This window comes from Oncorhynchus nerka, linkage group LG13, assembly GCF_034236695.1.
Source record: "Oncorhynchus nerka isolate Pitt River linkage group LG13, Oner_Uvic_2.0, whole genome shotgun sequence".
Lineage (NCBI taxonomy): Eukaryota > Metazoa > Chordata > Actinopteri > Salmoniformes > Salmonidae > Oncorhynchus > Oncorhynchus nerka.
The window spans coordinates 88,752,795-88,772,701 of NC_088408.1; the positions used below are offsets into that span (position 1 = coordinate 88,752,795).

The 19,907-nt window shown below is 41.7% G+C and overlaps 1 protein-coding gene across 1 annotated transcript in view; it reads right to left on the reverse strand.

The window, feature by feature from the left end:
- Positions 1-10,421: 10,421 nt before the first annotated feature.
- LOC115140610 (kelch-like protein 20) overlaps positions 10,422-19,907 on the reverse strand; it is a 32,202-nt gene continuing 22,716 nt past the window's right edge. The window contains exons 5-7 of the mRNA XM_029678960.2: positions 17,862-18,073; positions 17,480-17,586; positions 10,422-10,872 (exon numbers count right to left, since the gene is read on the reverse strand). Coding sequence (XP_029534820.2) covers positions 10,794-10,872; positions 17,480-17,586; positions 17,862-18,073 — 398 coding nt within the window. The 3' untranslated portion in view covers positions 10,422-10,793. The remainder of the gene's footprint in view (positions 10,873-17,479; positions 17,587-17,861; positions 18,074-19,907) is intronic.

The following is a 19,907-nucleotide window of genomic DNA, read 5'->3' on the forward strand; positions in this document are numbered from 1 at the left end:
GGGGGATATATAAAAATGGGTTTCAATTGTATCAATAGTGTACCAGTGATTCCTGATAATGCCCATAAATGCCTTCCCCAATGGTGAGTATTGGGTAAAGCATGATGGGACATGTTCTGATTATTCTTTTACTCTTGGTTTTAGGCTTTCCAACTGTGTTAGTCTTTCAAAACAACCATTGGCATGTTTTACCCAATTGTCTTTGTACCCCCTGGCATAGCTCCTGGTATATGTCCGTTAAGTTTATGTGGGGTCAATCAAGGAAGATATCCTCTTCTGCAAACCACTGGAAACCAGGACAACAGGACAGGATATTGGCAGCTTTGTGACATCAAATGGACTTTGGTGGTCAAGATGTGTTGGTATCTGTACTGGTGCAAAAACCATGACAGGGAGACATAGTGGAGTGGTAACGCACGTTCAAGCAGTTGCTCCAAACGCCACTTGGGTACACTGCAGCATCCACTGAGAGGCTCTTGCTGCCAAAGGAATGCCTGAGAACTGGAAAGACGCCATCATGTGCAAATTGATTTAGTCCCCCCACATCAAACGCAATCACACGCAGGTTGAAATATCAAAACAAACTCTGAACCAATTATATGAATTAGGGGACATGTCAAAAAGCATTAACCTGTTAGTACTCTAGGGGCAGTATTTCATTTTTGGATAAAAAGACGTGCCCGTTTTAAGCGCAATATTGTGTCACGAAAAGATGCTCGAATATGCTTGGAATTGATCGTTTTGGAAAGAAGAGACTCTTACGTTTCCAGAACTGCAAAGATTTTCACTGTGAGTCCCTTAGAACAAATGCTTCGGGCAAAACCAAGATGTATGACCGACCAGGAAATGAACAGGATTTTTGAGGCTACGTTTTCCATGATCGCCTTATATGGCTGTGAATGCGACAGGAATCAACGGACACTTTATCTTGTTTCCCCAAGGTCTCTGCAGCATTGTGACGTATTTGTAGGCATATCATTGGAAGATTGACCATAAGAGACTACAATTGCCAAGTGTCCCGCTTGGTGTCTGCGTGGCATTTGGTGCGCAAAAGTCAGCTCCCAGTATTTTTCCATTCGAATCAGACAACAAAGCAGGCTTCAAGGACGGTGCTTTCAATGGAGAGATATATGACAAACCACCTTCAGGATTGATTCAAACAACGTTTTCCATGTTTCAGTCGATATTATGGAGTTAATTCGGAAAAAAGTTTGACGTGTAGGTGACTGAATTTTCGGTTAGTTTCGGTAGCCAAATGCATAGTAACAAAAGGGAACGATGTGTCCTACACAAGAATCTTTCAGGAAAAACTGGACATCTGCTATGTAACTGAGAGTCTCCTCATTGAAACATCTGAAGTTCTTCAAAGGTAAATTATTTTATTTGATTCCTTGGCTGGTTTTTGTGAATATGTTGCGTGCTAAATGCTAACGCTAAATGCTAAGCTAGCTATCACCACTCTTACACAAATGATTGATTTTCTCTGGTTCTAAAGCATATTTTGAAAATCTGAGACGACAGGATTGTTAAGAAAAGGATAAGCTTGAGAGCAGGCATATTTATTTCATTTCATTTGCGATTTTTAGAAATCGCTAACGTTGCGTTATGGTAATGAGCTTGAGGCTGTAGTAACGATACCGCATGCGGGATGGGGCATATAAACATATATGGCAATTTAGCTAGCTAGCTTGCAGTTGCTAGCTAATTTGTCCTATTTAGCTAGCTTGCTGTTGCTAGCTAATTTCTCCTTGGATATACACATTGAGTTATTATTTTATCTGAAAAGCACAAGGTCCTCTACTCCGACAATTAATCCACACATAAAGCAGTCAACCGAACCGTTTCTAGTCATCTCTCCTCCTTCCAGGCTTTTCTTCTTTGGACTTTATATGGTGATTGGCATCTAACGTTCATAATAAGGTGTATTCTGTTGATAATGGGATATGATAAAGGGTGAGTCGGTCAAGGATCGATGCAGACAAGGTGGTAGATTGTACGACAAGCGACAGGTTTATTCAGAGTGAAGATATCTGGTACAGCGTATATACGGGCCCCTCTGTTAGCTCATCAGAGACTAGCAAAAAAGCACCTGCTAACAGTGAGTACAAGCTTCATATACAGAACAGAAAGTAGGTTGATTTCTAGGAGATCGGATCTTCGGATTGGATCAGGCTGGGGTGTAGTCATCCGGCATTGGCTCAGTTGTCTGTCCGTCATCGTAGAGTTCTGCCATGCCTGTTCTTGGTCGTCACACCATGTTCAGCTGAAAAGGAGATCTGGTGTGTGCGCTATCTTCAGTCACACAATGTTCGGCTGGGAGGGAGATTATGTGTGTGTGCTAGTTTGTCTCTAAGTCTATGCTTTCTGCCAATCTGTGGGTGTCTTATCTGGGTGTCCTCGGCAGCTATGTGTGTACTGTATGTGCCTCGTCCCTGTCTTCTGGGGTCAGTGTGTAAGAGCGTATGCGTCCCTGTCCTGTCCTCAAGAGTCCGTGTGTAATGTGTGTGCGTCCCTATCTTCAGGGGAGTTGTGGCCGAACTGCCGGCTAGCACCTGTGGCTAGGAGTATCCTGTTGTGACAGTGTTGTGGATGATTTAAGTGAGTGTGTGTGTGAGAGATATCCTGTATGGGGCCCAACCTGTTTTACTATGAAAATACGTTGTCTCAGCTATAGTAGTGTAATGTCACCTACATAAGAATTAGCAGTCCTCTACAAATCCCTCTCTTCACGTCTCCCCAGAGACGTGACACAACCTAACTAGATTCTGATACAAAAGAAAACTTTTCCCAAAGGGGCTATGAAAAAGGCACAACATTAAAAAGAAATGGATGTATATGTATTACCACCATGTTCACCACTCAATCCCACTATGTACTAAGTTGGCTACCAGCCACCTAGGAACTTACAACCCTCATGTAACAGAGCGGAGAACAACAGCTCAAAATGAGGGTAAAAATGATATTCTACATAAGCCAACTTTTTCCAGCCGGAAAAAGTTGTGATACCCTCTCTTCACATCTCCAAAGAGATGTGACACGCTCTAAAGGGTATTCTCCACCTCATCCTCAAACTCTGGCAGGTCATTAGCAAGCAGAGGATACATCTGGGAAGGGGAAGAAGGGTCAATAGCTCTGGAGATAACTCTAGCAGTAAGGGACCGGATACATGGAATGCAACCGCAGCCGCACAACACTAAAATGGCTGCAAAAACTAAAAGATGGGTCTCATGCTCCATACCGTTATCTCGCACCTGGCTCCTGTTATCTAACAAAAGACCGCTTGTTCTCGCAACCCCACGCTCTGAATGTGCCCCCCTCCCAACTGATTTGAACAGTTCGTCTTCATGCTACTCTGTATTTTCCATCATGAGAAGTCCCATGGCCCTGATACTTTTAACAATGTTTCAAATCAGCTAGGTAGCATAACACATACATACATCCACACAAGGCAACAGCAGATAATATTCAATCATATATATGGTAATGGCTATAATGTAAAATAACAGTTACAAAGAACTTTGGTCATGGAAAACAGAGTAAAACAGAGCAAAGCATTATTATAAACCATCTGGTCCTCTCAGCTACTCCTATCCTGTACCAGGTGGGCTCCTTGCCACCCAGGGACTCTAAACCTTCACAACAGGGAGAACAAACATACTGGAAAGAAAACCTATCATAAAAATGTATAACAAGGAACTGTGGTGGTGTAAAATGTATTCTACTACCTCACCCACAGCATACCATGTGTCATCCTCAGTCAGTCCCATCCTCCCCTGAAAGCATGCTTCCGTATCGGCATCTCCAACTGGAGCATCAAGCAAAGGCATCATGCCTGAAGCCCTCACATCTGTAACAGACTTCTTAAAACACGGTATGATGCAAGCAGCACATCACATCAATAACAAATAATACAAGAATTAGGGTCAGAAATCCAGTAACCACCATGCCAGTGTACTTACCAAACCAGGCCAAGAGAACAGACTCCTCCACCCCCCCCCGTGGACCTCATCTTAGCAGATAGTGCATCAAGCCCGCCTTAGATATACTACCATCTGGACTGGTATTATTAGGAATATACGTGCAACATTGTTTACCGAACATCTTGCAGACGTCCCCCTGACTGGCAAGAAGCATATCCAAGGCAAGTCTATTCTGTCTGGAAACCCCAAATGTGGCCTCAAGCTGTTCAGACATACCAGTGAGTGCATCACAGGAGTTGATTATAGTAGATATAATTAATCCATGCAGTCTGTCTAGCATCCACCATGGCTGGACCCATAGTAGGTAGTAAGTGCCAGAGTCCATCATTCCTACCCAAGGCCTGAAACTCATGAGGAACCCCCACTGGCACACCCAACAGGTTAGTGTTTATATCAACTACATCCTCTGTCCATGGAGCGCTACGTCTATGTCTCCCATGGGATGGAATGTTTTCAGGTCCCTTGGATACAGAACCCAACAGCTGTTCAGCAGTAACATCAACAATGGTCAGTGGAATTATCAAACTGGTCAGACCACACGTACCTTGCCATTCTCCTCTAAGAATGGGTCTCAGCACTCTTTTGGCTCCACACATCCGCCAGACCACTTAGTTTGGTTTAGGCCTGTAACTGGCCAAGTGGAATTAATGGTTATGTTACTACTGCAATCAGCTTCAGGCAATCTCTCATAATCAATGCCATTACCTGTACCCGTGATGCAACTGCAGTTTCCCCCCCATGCCTCAACACCCCAAATGGCCCGATGAGGAGGTACTGCAGGAAACACAAGGCTCAAAGAGGAACAGAGGGTTGAATTGGGCTTAACCTGGTAAAAACTTCTCAGAATACACAACCACCCCTCTCCTTCTCCTACAGCAAATGGGTGTGTAGCCAGAACAGGTCTAGCATGACTACAAATAATGCAGTACTTTCTTCTCAGGGTTTTAGCTGTGTACCTCATATAAGACAGCCACAAATTGTCCCTACCATCAAAACCAGTCTCAGTGCTTAATTGATCCATAGCCGAATAGTCTCTAACATTAATTACCTGAATGGTATTTTTAACACAGTGGTGGCAGAGGAGTGTGGTCCGTCTGTGATCTCTGGTTTTGGCAGCACCTTAATAGAAAACACACCCATCATGTCTGTCCTCGTCCTTTGTAGTCCAAGGGTGTGAGTGCCTGCATCAGAGAGCTTAATAGTTTTGATGGTTAGTAGGATTTCATCACCTTTACAAAGTTCAACATTGCTCCCAGGTTTCCCCATATCATGGAAAACCTATCCACCTTTGTGGGATCCCCTATGCTATAAGGATACCCTCTTCTCCAATCCTAGAACTGTCCGAAATCGGTTATCATGTAATCTCTACTCTAACTTCCTGTCTACCCAGATCTGGGGATCTCTTATGCTTATTTTGGAACAAAATACACATCACTTAGCCAGAGCCAGACACATCCTCACTTCTATGAACAAAAACAGGGGTGATAGGACAGGGAGGTTTACTTCATTCGAGAGTTGGCCCCCGGAATTCTGTTAATTCCAGTTCTTCTCTCGAACACTGTTTAATGTCCGACAGTGAAAAAGTGTCTTATCCTCCCGCCGTGCGATATGAATCTGGGTAGCTCTTTCAGCTAGCTGTCACCAGGGGTCTTCTATGGTCCCCAAGCCTCTGGGACTGGATTGAGTGACTTCACCTGTAGTTCACCTGTAATGCATAAAATCCTGGACATACAGGCTTGGTTAACGAACAATTTCTCATATGTTTTATCTGATTATATCTTTAACTTCTATGCCCAATTGTTAGCTTACATTTTTTTAAAAATTTTAATTATTAGTTTCTTATCCAATCGGCCCCATCCTATCCTAGACCACATTTACCCATCCCCCTTTTGATACCTGGCTCTGCCCAGGTAACAACCTTACCTACTCTAAATCATGACTTAGGTAAGATTAGTATATTATCCTTATGTCTGACATCAACATGAAGGAGCGCCCCCATCATTTTCCACATGTCCAACTCTCTCCCCTGTCTCCACTCAGCAACTTCTATCTTTTGCCTGTCCTGCCCCCCCCCCCCCTTTCCAAAACCTCTCCTCTGCTCTCCAACCTTCAAGGTCTCTGCAGTGCGGGGGAGGGCCCCTCCGTCTGCCTTTCCCCCTATCTGTAAAATACCATGTCTCTGGGAACGTGGAAATCCCCTAAACCCAAATGTTTACTACAAAAACAAAACCTAATAATTATGATAATCCCCTCAAACTCAAATAATTTGTCTCGATGTTTCATGTTTTATTCGTGTTTCTCCAAATTGTCTCCCCAAAAATACTTCTTAGATACCCAGCCATTAGACACACAAACAACTGTGATAAACATGCACTGTCCCTTTAACATAAAAACCTCAGCCTGCAATCCCCTCTGCGGGCCTTCCATTGTTCCCCATAATGAGAACAGATTCTAATGTTAGTATACCTTAACCTCCTGTTTAATTTCAGTGGTGTTATCTGAACAATCAAATCAAAATCAATAACCGGGAAGTACTTGTGTAAATTAATTAAAAGAACAAAATAAATCTACCTTATTTCTCAGCACTTGGTTAGAACACCACTCCCGTCTTACATCGACCACACCCGTCGCCCCGTACCTAGTGTATATCTTATCTATTACTCAGTGGCTCAATTAATGTTTAACGTAAGTATGTTCAGATGTTGATTATGTAATTCCACAATATTAGTATAGTTCAAACCTCATAATATAACTCTACACACAGAATTTTACGTTAATAGAGTTGAACACCTTTTCCAACAGTCATGCACACCCCCCAATATTCTATGATATAACTCTCATCAGCAAGCCTGCGACTTTTTCAACATTCTCACCGTTACCAGCTCCAACTGAAATACCTAATGTACCACACTCGCTTGGTCCCCGACCTCATTCATACCGATATTAGTCCCCGACTGAATATCAAGCGTATTTCATGCACGCGATTTGAGTCTGACAATCTTCATTTACGCCAGTAAGCTTCAATTTACACCATACACACACAAATCCTCATTCTCCCCAGCAAGCAGACCAGTAGGAGATGCAATGGCCCCACCTTCTGTCCATTCTCCCCAGCAAGCAGACCAGTAGGAGATGCAATAGCCCCGCCTTCTGTCCATTCTCTGTACAGCTTCTCACCCCGTCTCCTCCACTCCTTGCCCTCTCTGCCTTTATTGAATTCTAGAATGGACTTCAGCGTTCTCAACACCTTTTCTATTTCCAACGACATTTTATGTATACTACAATACTGCCAACAACCCACGCCTTTACTAAAACCCAAGTGGTACCCTTTCCCTATGGCTAAATCGGCCCCCAATTATGTCTAAAGTAAGAACTCAATTATGCACTGTGGGTCCCCTAGGGTATTACGAAGTCTAGTGTCCCCCGGATTATCACCTTTTCTTCACTACCCCATGTACTTCACACACACCTATGCTTTGTTAGGACCTTAGAGAGACCCTTTCCCGAAGGCTAAATCGGTCTCAAGTCAGAGTAATCAATTTAAATATCCGTCATTCACACTTGGCCCTGCCTAATACATCACGTTCGCATCATATGGCTTTCTATTCGCACTTTGGTGATCACTCGTTACCCACCACTCATACATGTAGTCCCAGACTATCCATTCAAGCTTTGGTGGTCACCCGTTACCCATCATTCATACATGTAGTAAGTGTTCTCTGTTACCACCTACCAGCCAGGCATACTAGTACATCCCATACACAATGCACCATTAAGTATGGTTGATCAATAATAAAATTGCAGTTGCCAATGGAGATATTACTTTCTCAACTATTTTCCAATCTCACACATCATTGTAGTTTAAATTTAGTAACTTACATCAAACAGGTATCTCACAAAACTAAATTTGGATAACTCCAATGTGCAGAACTTTAGTTTTTCACAACAGGTGTCTGCTTACCCTTTTTAGTTGACCGGATTTGTGAGACACACCGTCCGACGACAGTACTGGCCAATCGGCTGGCACACCAATGTCCAGCGATGTCCTTTTACCAGACCACGTCGGGGTCACCATTTGTCATGTATTGTATATTTTAGTAAATATATATGTATATTTTGACCAATTGAAATATATATTCAGACTATCTGAGTATACTTAGCCCGTCACTGGTAAATACCCGTGATGAATTCCTGGAGCCACGTACTCTGCCTTATCTCAGAGCTGCTCCCTCGTATATTCAGTTTGAGAAAAAACGCATGGGTTTGTATAGAGATCAATTCGACTATTTAGTCTCGATATTGAATATTGTGCTCAGATCTTATTTCAATTATACATCAGTCATTTTGTTCCTGATTATACATTTAACACAGAAGTCATAGGTGCATACAACATAGAAGTTTCGGATTTATCAAATAACCCTTATTGAATTCTCTCTCTCTCTCTCTATCTAACCACCAACAATCTTAATGGAAACAATTACAAGCACATTGCATTTTAATATAAACAGTTACAAATAGACAAAACAAGACAAAACAACACGTTATATCTCTGACCCCTGAAAGCTGATCCTTATCAGTGAACCTCTTATCAGACTAGCCTAGACCGGGCCACGGGACAAAATTACAATTTGTCCCCCTCGGCGCCAGGTTTAATGAATAGTAGTTAACTATCCCCTACTGATCTCTATTCCTGATCCCTATCGAGCTAACCCCTATCAGAATTATTACACATGTCCGATCCCTATCAGAGAATCTCTTATCAGACTGGCCTAGACCGGGCCACGGGACAAAATTACAATTTGTCCCCCTCGGCGCCAGGTTTAATGAATAGTAGTTAACTATCCCCTACTGATCTCTATTCCTGACCCCTATCGGAACTATCCTAGGCCTTAAAGTGATCTCTCATCAATTGAAAGCTATCAGACTGTGCTGATCCCCTACTGATATCTCATCAATGATTTAAATCACCCGGCCGTCACCGGTTTGTCACCACATATATTCACTTCACTGTACTTTCAACTTGTCAGCAAATTATAAATTTACACAAGAATTCTTACTCACTCGGTAATACTGATCAAAATATAGGCAGACTATACGACAATATGCAAAGTTTGATTTAACAGGTTTTGCTTACCTTGTTTGTGGTGCACCGTGAGATCAGTTTCCCGAGTTGAGCAGAATTGTTGTCCTCCCCCGAATTCCTTCACCTCTGTCCTCCGTGAATCGTCCTTTCACCCTCTCGCCCTCTCACACCCAAATCAACTCACTTTGATGGATCGTTATTAAACCATCCTCTGGCTACCAAGATTCTGTTGATAATGGGATATGATAAAGGGTGAGTCGGTCAAGGATCGATGCAGACAAGGTGGTAGATTGTACGACAAGCGACAGGTTTATTCAGAGTGAAGATATCTGGTACAGCGTATATACGGGCCCCTCTGTTAGCTCATCAGAGACTAGCAAAAAAGCACCTGCTAACAGTGAGTACAAGCTTCATATACAGAACAGAAAGTAGGTTGATTTCTAGGAGATCGGATCTTCGGATTGGATCAGGCTGGGGTGTAGTCATCCGGCATTGGCTCAGTTGTCTGTCCGTCATCGTAGAGTTCTGCCATGCCTGTTCTTGGTCGTCACACCATGTTCAGCTGAAAAGGAGATCTGGTGTGTGCGCTATCTTCAGTCACACAATGTTCGGCTGGGAGGGAGATTATGTGTGTGTGCTAGTTTGTCTCTAAGTCTATGCTTTCTGCCAATCTGTGGGTGTCTTATCTGGGTGTCCTCGGCAGCTATGTGTGTACTGTATGTGCGTCGTCCCTGTCTTCTGGGGTCAGTGTGTAAGAGCGTATGCGTCCCTGTCCTGTCCTCAAGAGTCCGTGTGTAATGTGTGTGCGTCCCTATCTTCAGGGGAGTTGTGGCCGAACTGCCGGCTAGCACCTGTGGCTAGGAGTATCCTGTTGTGACAGTGTTGTGGATGATTTAAGTGAGTGTGTGTGTGAGAGATATCCTGTATGGGGCCCAACCTGTTTTACTATGAAAATACGTTGTCTCAGCTATAGTAGTGTAATGTCACCTACATAAGAATTAGCAGTCCTCTACAATTACCACAAATGACCGACAGACCTCAGTTGATCTTTCAATCACCCACGTGGGTATAACCAATGAGGAGATGGCACATGTGTATATGCTTCTATAAACCAATGAGAAGATGGGAGAGGCAGGACTTGCACCGCATTCAGCGACTCAAATAGAACTGACTTCTATTTTAGCGCTTTCCAATACAGACGCTTGTTGGCGTGCACGAGCAGTGTTGGTGCAATGATTGAATAGCATGCACTGTATGTGTACATTTATTTTTGCGACGTGAGTGGTGTGGTCAGCATGTAAGGCATAACATTTCTTTAAGAATCAGTGCATCATTAATAATAATGACAATTGAACAGGTAAAGAGGTATGCTTAGATAACCTATGCATAAAAATATACTTTATTTCTTTTATTATTTCTTTTTTTACATAGAATTGGGCATAATGATTATGGCTCTAGATTGCAGGTATAAGCTATTTTAGGTGTTTAAAAAATGATACATTTTCCAACCTGGACAACGCCCCCTCTAAAATAATGGGTGCTTGACACTCCTGGTCCATAGTTTCATTTCTTAGGAAAGACTTCCGGGTTAAATAAAAGTTAAATAAATAGCCATACATGTTTACATACTATACGGGGAATTACAGTGCTATTTCAACATGGACATACACAGTATACAAATCTATATCATAAATCCATATGCTGTTCTCCATCAACATTATAATCTCCAGTTACAGGCTGTAACTGTGTTTGGTCTTCAACATGGCAATGTGGCCTCCTGGATGCTTGGTCTTCATGCTCCCAAAGTGTCTGCAAACAGATCACGGAGAAGAACATATTATTTTCTGAAATTAATACCCACAGAATACCCAAATACATTTTATTGGACTAAATACCTAAAAAATACATGAGAGTCATCTCTTTCATAAGAACTCAGCTGACGATGAGCCTAAAACGAGACTGTGAGAGTAGACTAGCACCACATTCTTTCACGCCAGTTCCAGTGCACAACTACAAAAACATTTGGAGTAGTTCATGATTTTGGTAAATTGTGGTCACAACGGGGCATGTTAACAGCGACAGGAACCCCAATAAAAAAATGGTCTGGAAATAGAGGCATTATTAGAAGCATGTCAGTTACCCAGTAAATTAACAGTGGTGAAATGTGAAGCTCATACTAGTTGTATAGATAAAATCTCCATAGGTAATCGTAAAGCAGACGAAATGGCTAAGGCTGCTGCCTTGGTGAGAGAAAGTGTTAGAGAACCACATGTAAATATTGAGGATTCCTTCCAATGAGAAATTGACTAAATTTGCCACAGGAAAACGTATTTTGGGTTGAAGATTCTAGGAGAAATGCCAGGGGAATGGATTCTAAAAGGTAACACATTTAAATTATATGGCCAAACCCTCCCTGCAAACTCAGAAGGCTTTGTTTTCTTTTGTTTTTTTAAATCATGAGAGATTTTATGTGGTTTTATTTTTAAATAAATTAACATTTGATGTTGTCTTATTCTGGAATGGAATTCTAGAATAGACGAAAGGGTGAAGGGGTCACAAAGAATTAGCATAGGAGTTACCTAACCTAAAATGAACTGGGATCACGAGGAATTGGTATAGGGGTTACCTAACCTAAAATGAACTTTAAATGATTTTATGTGGTGTGGTGGTTATGGAGAATCATGGGAAAAGGAGACCAGTGAATCGTTAGACTCGGTGGAGAGATACTGTTGCCGTGTTGTGTGAGTTATTAGATGGGGTCTTTTCAATTCAGTTAAATTGGGTTTGCAAGAGAATGGAAATGAAGAGCTATTTAAATGGTTTCCAAAGGACAGTGAATGAAAGGGAGAGGAAACATTTTAATGCTGTCGAAAGCCCTGTATACAAAACATTCCTAATGAGGAATGATCAACCTCATTATAAATTAATGGAACAGGGGGATTTAATTATAAAATTCATGAGAAACACCATTCTCTATCCAAATTGTGCCATTACATTAGGAGATTCATATTATTTCCGTAGGGAGTTATAAGAGTTCTAATTCTAAGTTGATTCATTTTTTAAATTAGTTTATTTTGATTTAACAGGTTTTTGAATCACGTGTTTGGAAAGGGAAAATCACCAGTTCCCTGAGGTCCTGGTCTTTGTGGTACTTATACAGTGGTACTGTGTTCAGTCTGCTTATAGAAAGGAACATATATGTTAATAAGGGATGACAGTTACTTCAAAAGGATTGTGATATATGTCTTGCTGATTTCATGTTGTGTTTTTGTTTTGATACAAATTTCCCCAGATTAGGATCCTGGGGTGGGAATTCTGCGAGGGGTTAGGGTGCTAACTTCATTATCTGGTAACTCTTCCGAGAGGTCGCCAGTAGAATAACAAAATGGTTTTACCAGTAACAGTATGTTATGCTTTTTGACATTTGTCTTAGAGATGTTAGTAAGAAAAGGTTAATGTAATAATTCGTCATAAAGAACATGTGTGTCTGAATAATTTGGTAGGAATAATTTGACCACAGACAGTGTGTATAAACCTCAAAACCCTCCCTAACTGGCTGAAGAAAGAGCGACAAAGGCATGCAATGAGTGACAGTGACTTTTGCCACTGATATCTGAGTCTGAGACAATATTTATTTGGCCGAGAGAGTCTCCAGGAACTTACCTCTAAGTGTCATCCTGAAGGGAGGTGGTTTGGTAGGGGAATCACTGGATGATAGCTTGGGACAAACATTAATGTTTTTTTTTGTTCTCTTTTGTTTTAACCTGTAACCTCTTTTGTTTTATCACATCAATGAGTGGTGCTAAGTTATTATCCTCTCTGGGATATTTTCCCTGGCCAAAAGCCAAATAAATTACTACAAAAATCAAACTTTCATTAAATCACACATGCAAGATAGCAAATTAAAGCTACACTTGCTGTGAATCCAGCCAACATTGTTGTGAATCCAGGGTTTCGCCTGCTAAATAAGTTCTGTTATACTCACAGACATGATTCAAACAGTTTTAGAGCAGTTTAAGAACAGTTTTCTATCCAGATCTACTAATACTATCTTATCTTCTGGGGATGAGTAGCAGGCAGTTGAATTTGGGCATGCATTTCATCCGGATGTGAAAATACTGCCCCCTGTCACCAAGAAGTTAATTAAACATACACGTTGTTTCTATTTTCTTTTCAAGTCAATATCTCTTAAGGTTTGGTGGAACATGAGGGTGTTCATTGTTCCAGAGGAGGGAATGATGTATATTAACTAACTGATTTGAGAATGTGTTAATATGTTTATAACTGTAGAAAATGCATTAGGAGTATAGTGTGTTATGGGATAGATGTAATGATAGAGGAGTATCATTCCCAGAGACTGTATATTGTTACAGGAGTTAGCTCATAGGAGAGGGAGGACAGCTAACTGTACACAATATGGGGATTTAGTTTAGTTGAACATTACACATACCTAGATCATGGTGAGAGTAGAAGAGATAGTGGTGGCATTTCAGACACTATGGTAAACTTTCAGGACACCTGTGACTCAGAGTTTTGTTAGGTTGGATATTATTCCCAAATCATTCATGTTTCTCCAATATTTAACAGCCGGCGAACATTTGAAAGATTACATGCAGGAGGTATTCTCATGGCAGGCGCTGTAGGGACAGTAACTGAAGGAGCTGTAGGGACAGTAACTGATGGAGCTGTAGGGACAGTAACTGATGGAGCTGTAGGGACAGTAACTGAAGGAGCTGTAGGGACAGTAACTGAAGGAGCTGTAGGGACAGTAACTGAAGGAGCTGTAGGGACAGTAACTGAAGGAGCTGTAGGGACAGTAACTGAAGGAGCTGTAGGGACAGTAACTGAAGGAGCTGTTGGGACAGTAACTGAAGGAGCTGTTGGGACAGTAACTGAAGGAGCTGTTGGGACAGTAACTGAAGGAGCTGTAGGGACAGTAACTGAAGGAGCTGTAGGGACAGTAACTGATAGAGCTGTAGGGACAGTAACCGAAGGAGCTGTAGGGACAGTAACTGATGGAGCTGTAGGGACAGTAACTGAACGAGCTGTAGAGACAGTAACTGATGGAGCTGTAGGGACAGTAACTGAAGGAGCTGTAGGCACAGTAACTGATGGAGCTGTAGGGACAGTAACTGAAGGAGCTGTAGGGACAGTAACTGAAGGAGCTCTAGGGACAGTAACTGAAGGAGCTGTAGGGACAGTAACTGATGGAGCTGTAGGGACAGTAACTGAAGGAGCTGTTGGGACAGTAATTGAAGGAGCTGTTGGGACAGTAACTGAAGGAGCTGTAGGGACAGAAACTGAAGGAGCTGTAGGGACAGTATCTGAAGGAGCTGTTGGGACAGTAACTGAAGGAGCTGTTGGGACAGTAACTGAAGGAGCTGTTGGGACAGTAACTGAAGGAGCTATAAGGACAGTAACTGAAGGAGCTGTTGGGACAGTAACTGAAGGAGCTGTTGGGACAGTAACTGAAGGAGCTGTTGGGACAGTAACTGAAGGAGCTGTAAGGACAGTAACTGAAGGAGCTGTTGGGACAGTAACTGAAGGAGCTGTTGGGGCAGTAACTGAAGGAGCTGTTGGGACAGTAACTGAAGGAGCTGTAGGGACAGTAACTGAAGGAGCTGTAGGGACAGTAACTGAAGGAGCTGTAGGGACAGTAACTGATGGAGCTGTAGGGACAGTAACTGAAGGAGCTGTAGGGACAGTAACTGATGGAGCTGTAGGGACAGTAACTGATGGAGCTGTAGGTACAGTAACTGATGGAGCTGTAGGGACAGTAACTGATGGAGCTGTTGGGACAGTAACTGAAGGAGCTGTAGGGACAGTAACTGAAGGAGCTGTAGGGACAGTAACTGATGGAGCTGTAGGGACAGTAACTGAAGGAGCTGTAGGGACAGTAACTGAAGGAGCTGTAGGGACAGTAACTGAAGGAGCTGTAGGGACAGTAACTGAAGGAGCTGTAGGGACAGTAACTGAAGGAGCTGTAGGGACAGTAACTGATGGAGCTGTAGGGACAGTAACTGAAGGAGCTGTAGGGACAGTAACTGAAGGAGCTGTAGGGACAGTAACTGAATGAGCTGTAGGGACAGTAACTGATGGAGCTGTAGGGACAGTAACTGAAGGAGCAGTACAAGTAGCAAAGGATGCTATATTGATAGCATGGAATTGGACTACTGAGCAAATGAGGGGTATTGTGAGACTATAGTCATGGGCCATGTTGGATGTAGCAGTGGTTACTTTAGTAGCATTGTTAGGATATCAGTTTATGAGGACGCATGCCACATGGATTGGTAACTGGGGGACAGGCGATGCGGTTATTCAAATGTCACAAAATATGTTGTCAGGAAATGACCCATGTGTTGCAATGTGTATATCCTCAGGTGAAAGCAGAGATATAACCAAGGGCACGGGCTGAATTCTAGAGATTGAGTGTACATCAAGAGACACCAGGCGGGGGTCTTGGGACAGTGTTGGTTTGGGACACACACTACTCCGTACAGTACCTGCAGCAGTAAAGATAGTCATGTCTCTCCTTGGGGAGGTGGGGCATAGTTCTCACTTGAAGTGAGGTCCACCATGACAGACGAAGTGGAGAGAGAGAGAGAGAAACTAGATTCCATCGTAAGACATACAGATGGGTTGGGTCTGGGTGCTACTATAAACATCATAGTTGGATCACTGGTTAGCTGCTTTACTGGTTAATGCATCATATGATAGAGGATAGAGGGGTAATTGTACTCTGAACAAAATTTTGAAGGCATTGATGTGAAAGCATGTACAGTGCTGAGTTACCTCAAGAGGATGTAATGTGGATTAGGGATAAGCACTTGCATATCAGATGATGTTCCTATCAGGTGAAATGGAGGAGATGGGGAACAAAGTGAAAATGACATGACTTGGGAACACCTCTCGGAACCTGGGGCCTAAAGAGGAAGACTGGGCGAAAGCATGAGGAAGTTTTTTTGAGCTTTCAATTTTGTGGAACCAAGCAGGAATGTATCCGGGAGGCATAGGTGAAGAGAGAGTGGGAATTGTCATGGTCTCAGACTTTGGTTTTCATGCATATATAATTATGCATAGCTTATCACATTGTTAATACTGTTATGTTTTATATTATTTGTTGCTTTCCAAGTCTTGTGCTATTACTTTCTTAGGAACCAGAAGGGGGAAGTGGAGAAACTAAAAGATGCTCCATCTGACATAGAACGAGACCACAGATTCAGTTGGATTGGCATTTTGTTGTGTGATGGTAGAAGGAAATAAAACTGTGTGATCATAGAACGAGACCACAGATTCAGCTGGATTGACATTTTGTTGTGTGATGGTAGAAGGAACTAAAACTGTGTGATCATAGAACGAGACCACAGATTCAGCTGGATTGGCATTTTGTTGTGTGATGGTAGAAGGAACTAAAACTGTGTGATCATAGAACGAGACCACAGATTCAGCTGGATTGGCATTTTGTTGTGTGATGGTAGAAGGAAATAAAACTGTGTGATCATAGAACGAGACCACAGATTCAGCTGGATTGGCATTTTGTTGTGTGATGGTAGAAGGAACTAAAACTGTGTGATCATAGAACGAGACCACAGATTCAGCTGGATTGGCATTTTGTTGTGTGATGGTAGAAGGAAATAAAACTGTGTGATCATAAAAACGAGACCACAGATTCAGCTGGATTGGCATTTTGATGGTAGAAGGAACTAAAACTGTGTGATCATAGAACAGAGGCCATAAGTCTCTGAATTTGTAAACCTTGCGATGAATGTTTGTTCATTGTTTGTTCCATTTGTTAGTTTGTTTACTTCATGTTTTATAATCATTTGTTAGTTTTTTTAAATGTATGTTTTATTATCATTGTTTATAATTTATTAGTAAATTCAAAGTATATATACATTTAACATTAGGGTGCTATTGTTCAAGAGGAGGGACTGTTGGATTCGACATTTTGAACATTGAGATATTAAATAAATGATAGAGAAGAAGCGTATAATATGAGGAGTGAAGGAGACTGGGTTTTATGTCCGAAGTTAATGGTTCTCTGTAGAAAGACAGATGGCTTTGGAATGTGAAGTGTGGACGGGAGGAGAGCAACGTGTTGATATAGGGGAGACAGATGGACATCTGTGGATTAGGTGAAGGAGGGGTTGAGGTCAGGTTGTGAAGTCAGATCCCTTGAAGGGAGTAATAAGGGTTTAGTATCCTGTTACTATTATCGTGTAGAACCATAACATGTAAAGATTGGAGAGAAGGGGGAGTCTTAAGTGGGATATACACTGTATATATCTGTGATTGGAGAAATGTTGGGTTGTCTGAATTACAGCTATACAGAACATTTGGGAAGAATTCAACTTGGTTAAAGCTTCTCTAGTGTCCGTGAGTTATTTACTCTGAAAAATAAGAACCTAACACATACCTCCATGTATTTGAGTCATGGTTGTAGACTTCTATTGTTTTCAGATTGGTGATGCCATCAGATCCTCCCACAGCCAACAACGACCCGTTGAACACCACCAGAGACATCTGAAAGAGGGGGACAGGAGAGGAGTGACAGTGACAGAGCTGTTATGAAAGGTTGACTCTGCAAGATGATATCATAAAAACAATGGACATCTTCCTACATGCAGACATCGACATTAAAAGTAACCATATCTGACTAGAGTTGCATTACTTGCTCTTCGAAAGGCTGTGTGCTATCAGCCAATTATGTCAGTCTCTGGAGATTTGATTGATGTTGATGTGGCAAGTGATCTGACCAATAGGGTGGCCAGAAAGGGTGTACGTGACCAATCACTTGCTTTGTTTCTCTTGCATCTCATGCGTTTGACGGGGGTCCAACTCAGAGTGTCTGGATCAAACTTCTCTGCAGCGCTGAGCTCCAGGTTGAGTTCATCTCTTCCTCCGGCCACGAACAGACGTCCCAGGTACACACAGCAGCCCGCGTTCTCTCTAGGAGTCATCATGGGGGTGCACGCATACCACATCCCATCCAAGGGATTGAATCGCTCCACTGGGGATCACAGAACACAGACAGGTCACAAACAGACTCAGGTCACACACAGATACAGAAAACCAAATACACAGACAGGCTGTGAAACAAACATACTGTAGAATTACATAATTTACTCACATCACAAAACAGACACAGACTACGGAACAGAAGGTCCACGAAACAAACACAGACTACGGAACAGAAGATCCATAAAACAACCACAGACTATGGAACAGAAGATTCACGAAACAGACGCAGTCCATGGAACAGACAGACTACAGAAGAGAAGGTCCATGAGACAGATAGACCACAAAACAGACAGATCATGAAACAGACTATGGAATAGACACAGGGTCATGAGGTCATTCAGGGGGGAAATACAGAGAAGGCACCAATCATATTGTCACAACAACACAATTATATTGTTGTGGTTTTCTACATCTGATTCTGGTAATCTCACTGAAATATAATTGGCATATTTAACTAGGCAAGTCAGTTAAGAACAAAATCTTATTTTAAATGACTGCCTAGAAACAGTGGGTTAACTGCCTAGGAACTGATAAGGGGCAGAACGACAGATTTGTACCTTGTCAGCTCAGGGATTTGAACTTGCAACCTTTGGGTTACTAGCCCAACACTCTAACCACTAGGGTACCCTGTCGCCCCATATATTACACTTACAGAATTTCCACATGGGCGAGGATATTGGAAATTTTATAAAAGCCTACTTGACTTTTTTTTGGCATAACATAGGTACAGAAGATCCCCTTATTGTACGGGAATCTTTTAAATGTGCCTTTAGAGGCTATGCAATTCAGTACTCATCTATAAAACAAAAGCAATTTAGATCAAAAGAGTCCATATTGACAAAGGAAATTGATGGACTAACTGTACAGATAGACAGCAATAAAAACTGTACTATAGAGGCACATAATTAGTTAGAGGAAAAACAAAAATAAATGGAGGAACTTATTCAAGAAAGATCCAGTGGAATATATTATAAAAATAATACAAACTGGATGGAATATGGGGAAAAATGCACCAAATTATTTTTCAATCTTCAAAATAGAAACGCTACCAAAACAAATGTATTGAAACTTGTTACAAATGATGGAGTCACAAATGATTCACGAATTATATTTTGAAAGAGTAAGTAAAATACTTTAAGAATATTTATCCTCCATCTCCACTAACCGAAGCCAATTGTATGGATTCTTTTCCTAATAATAATGTAAAATTAACATCTGTACAGAAAGACTCATGTGAAGGTCAAATTACAGAGGAGGAACTTCTTGATGCAATTAAAGCCTTTAAGCTGGGAAAACTCCAGGGCTGGATGGCATATCAGTGGAAGTATACCCAAACATTTTTGATGTACTCAGAGAATCATTATTAGTATGTTTTAACCACTCCTATATAAGTGGTAGAATATCAGACACGCAACAAGAAGGTCTGATTTCATTATTACTGAAACTGGATCCAAGTGGTATATATATAAAGATCCAGTCCATTTAAAAGATTGGAGGCCTCTTACACTTCAGTGTTGTGAAGCAAAAATTCTAGCTAAATTTGATTTATTTCACCTTTATTTAACCAGGTAGGCAAGTTGAGAACAAGTTCTCATTTACAATTGCGACCTGGCCAAGATAAAGCAAAGCAGTTTCATCACATACAACAACACAGAGTTACACATGGAGTAAAACAAACATACAGTCAATAATACAGTAGAAAAATATGTCTATTTATGATGTGAGCAAATGAGGTGAGATAAGGGAGGTAAAGGCAAAAAAAAGGCCATGGTGGCGAAGTAAATACAATATAGCAAGTAAAACACTGGAATGGTAAATTTGCG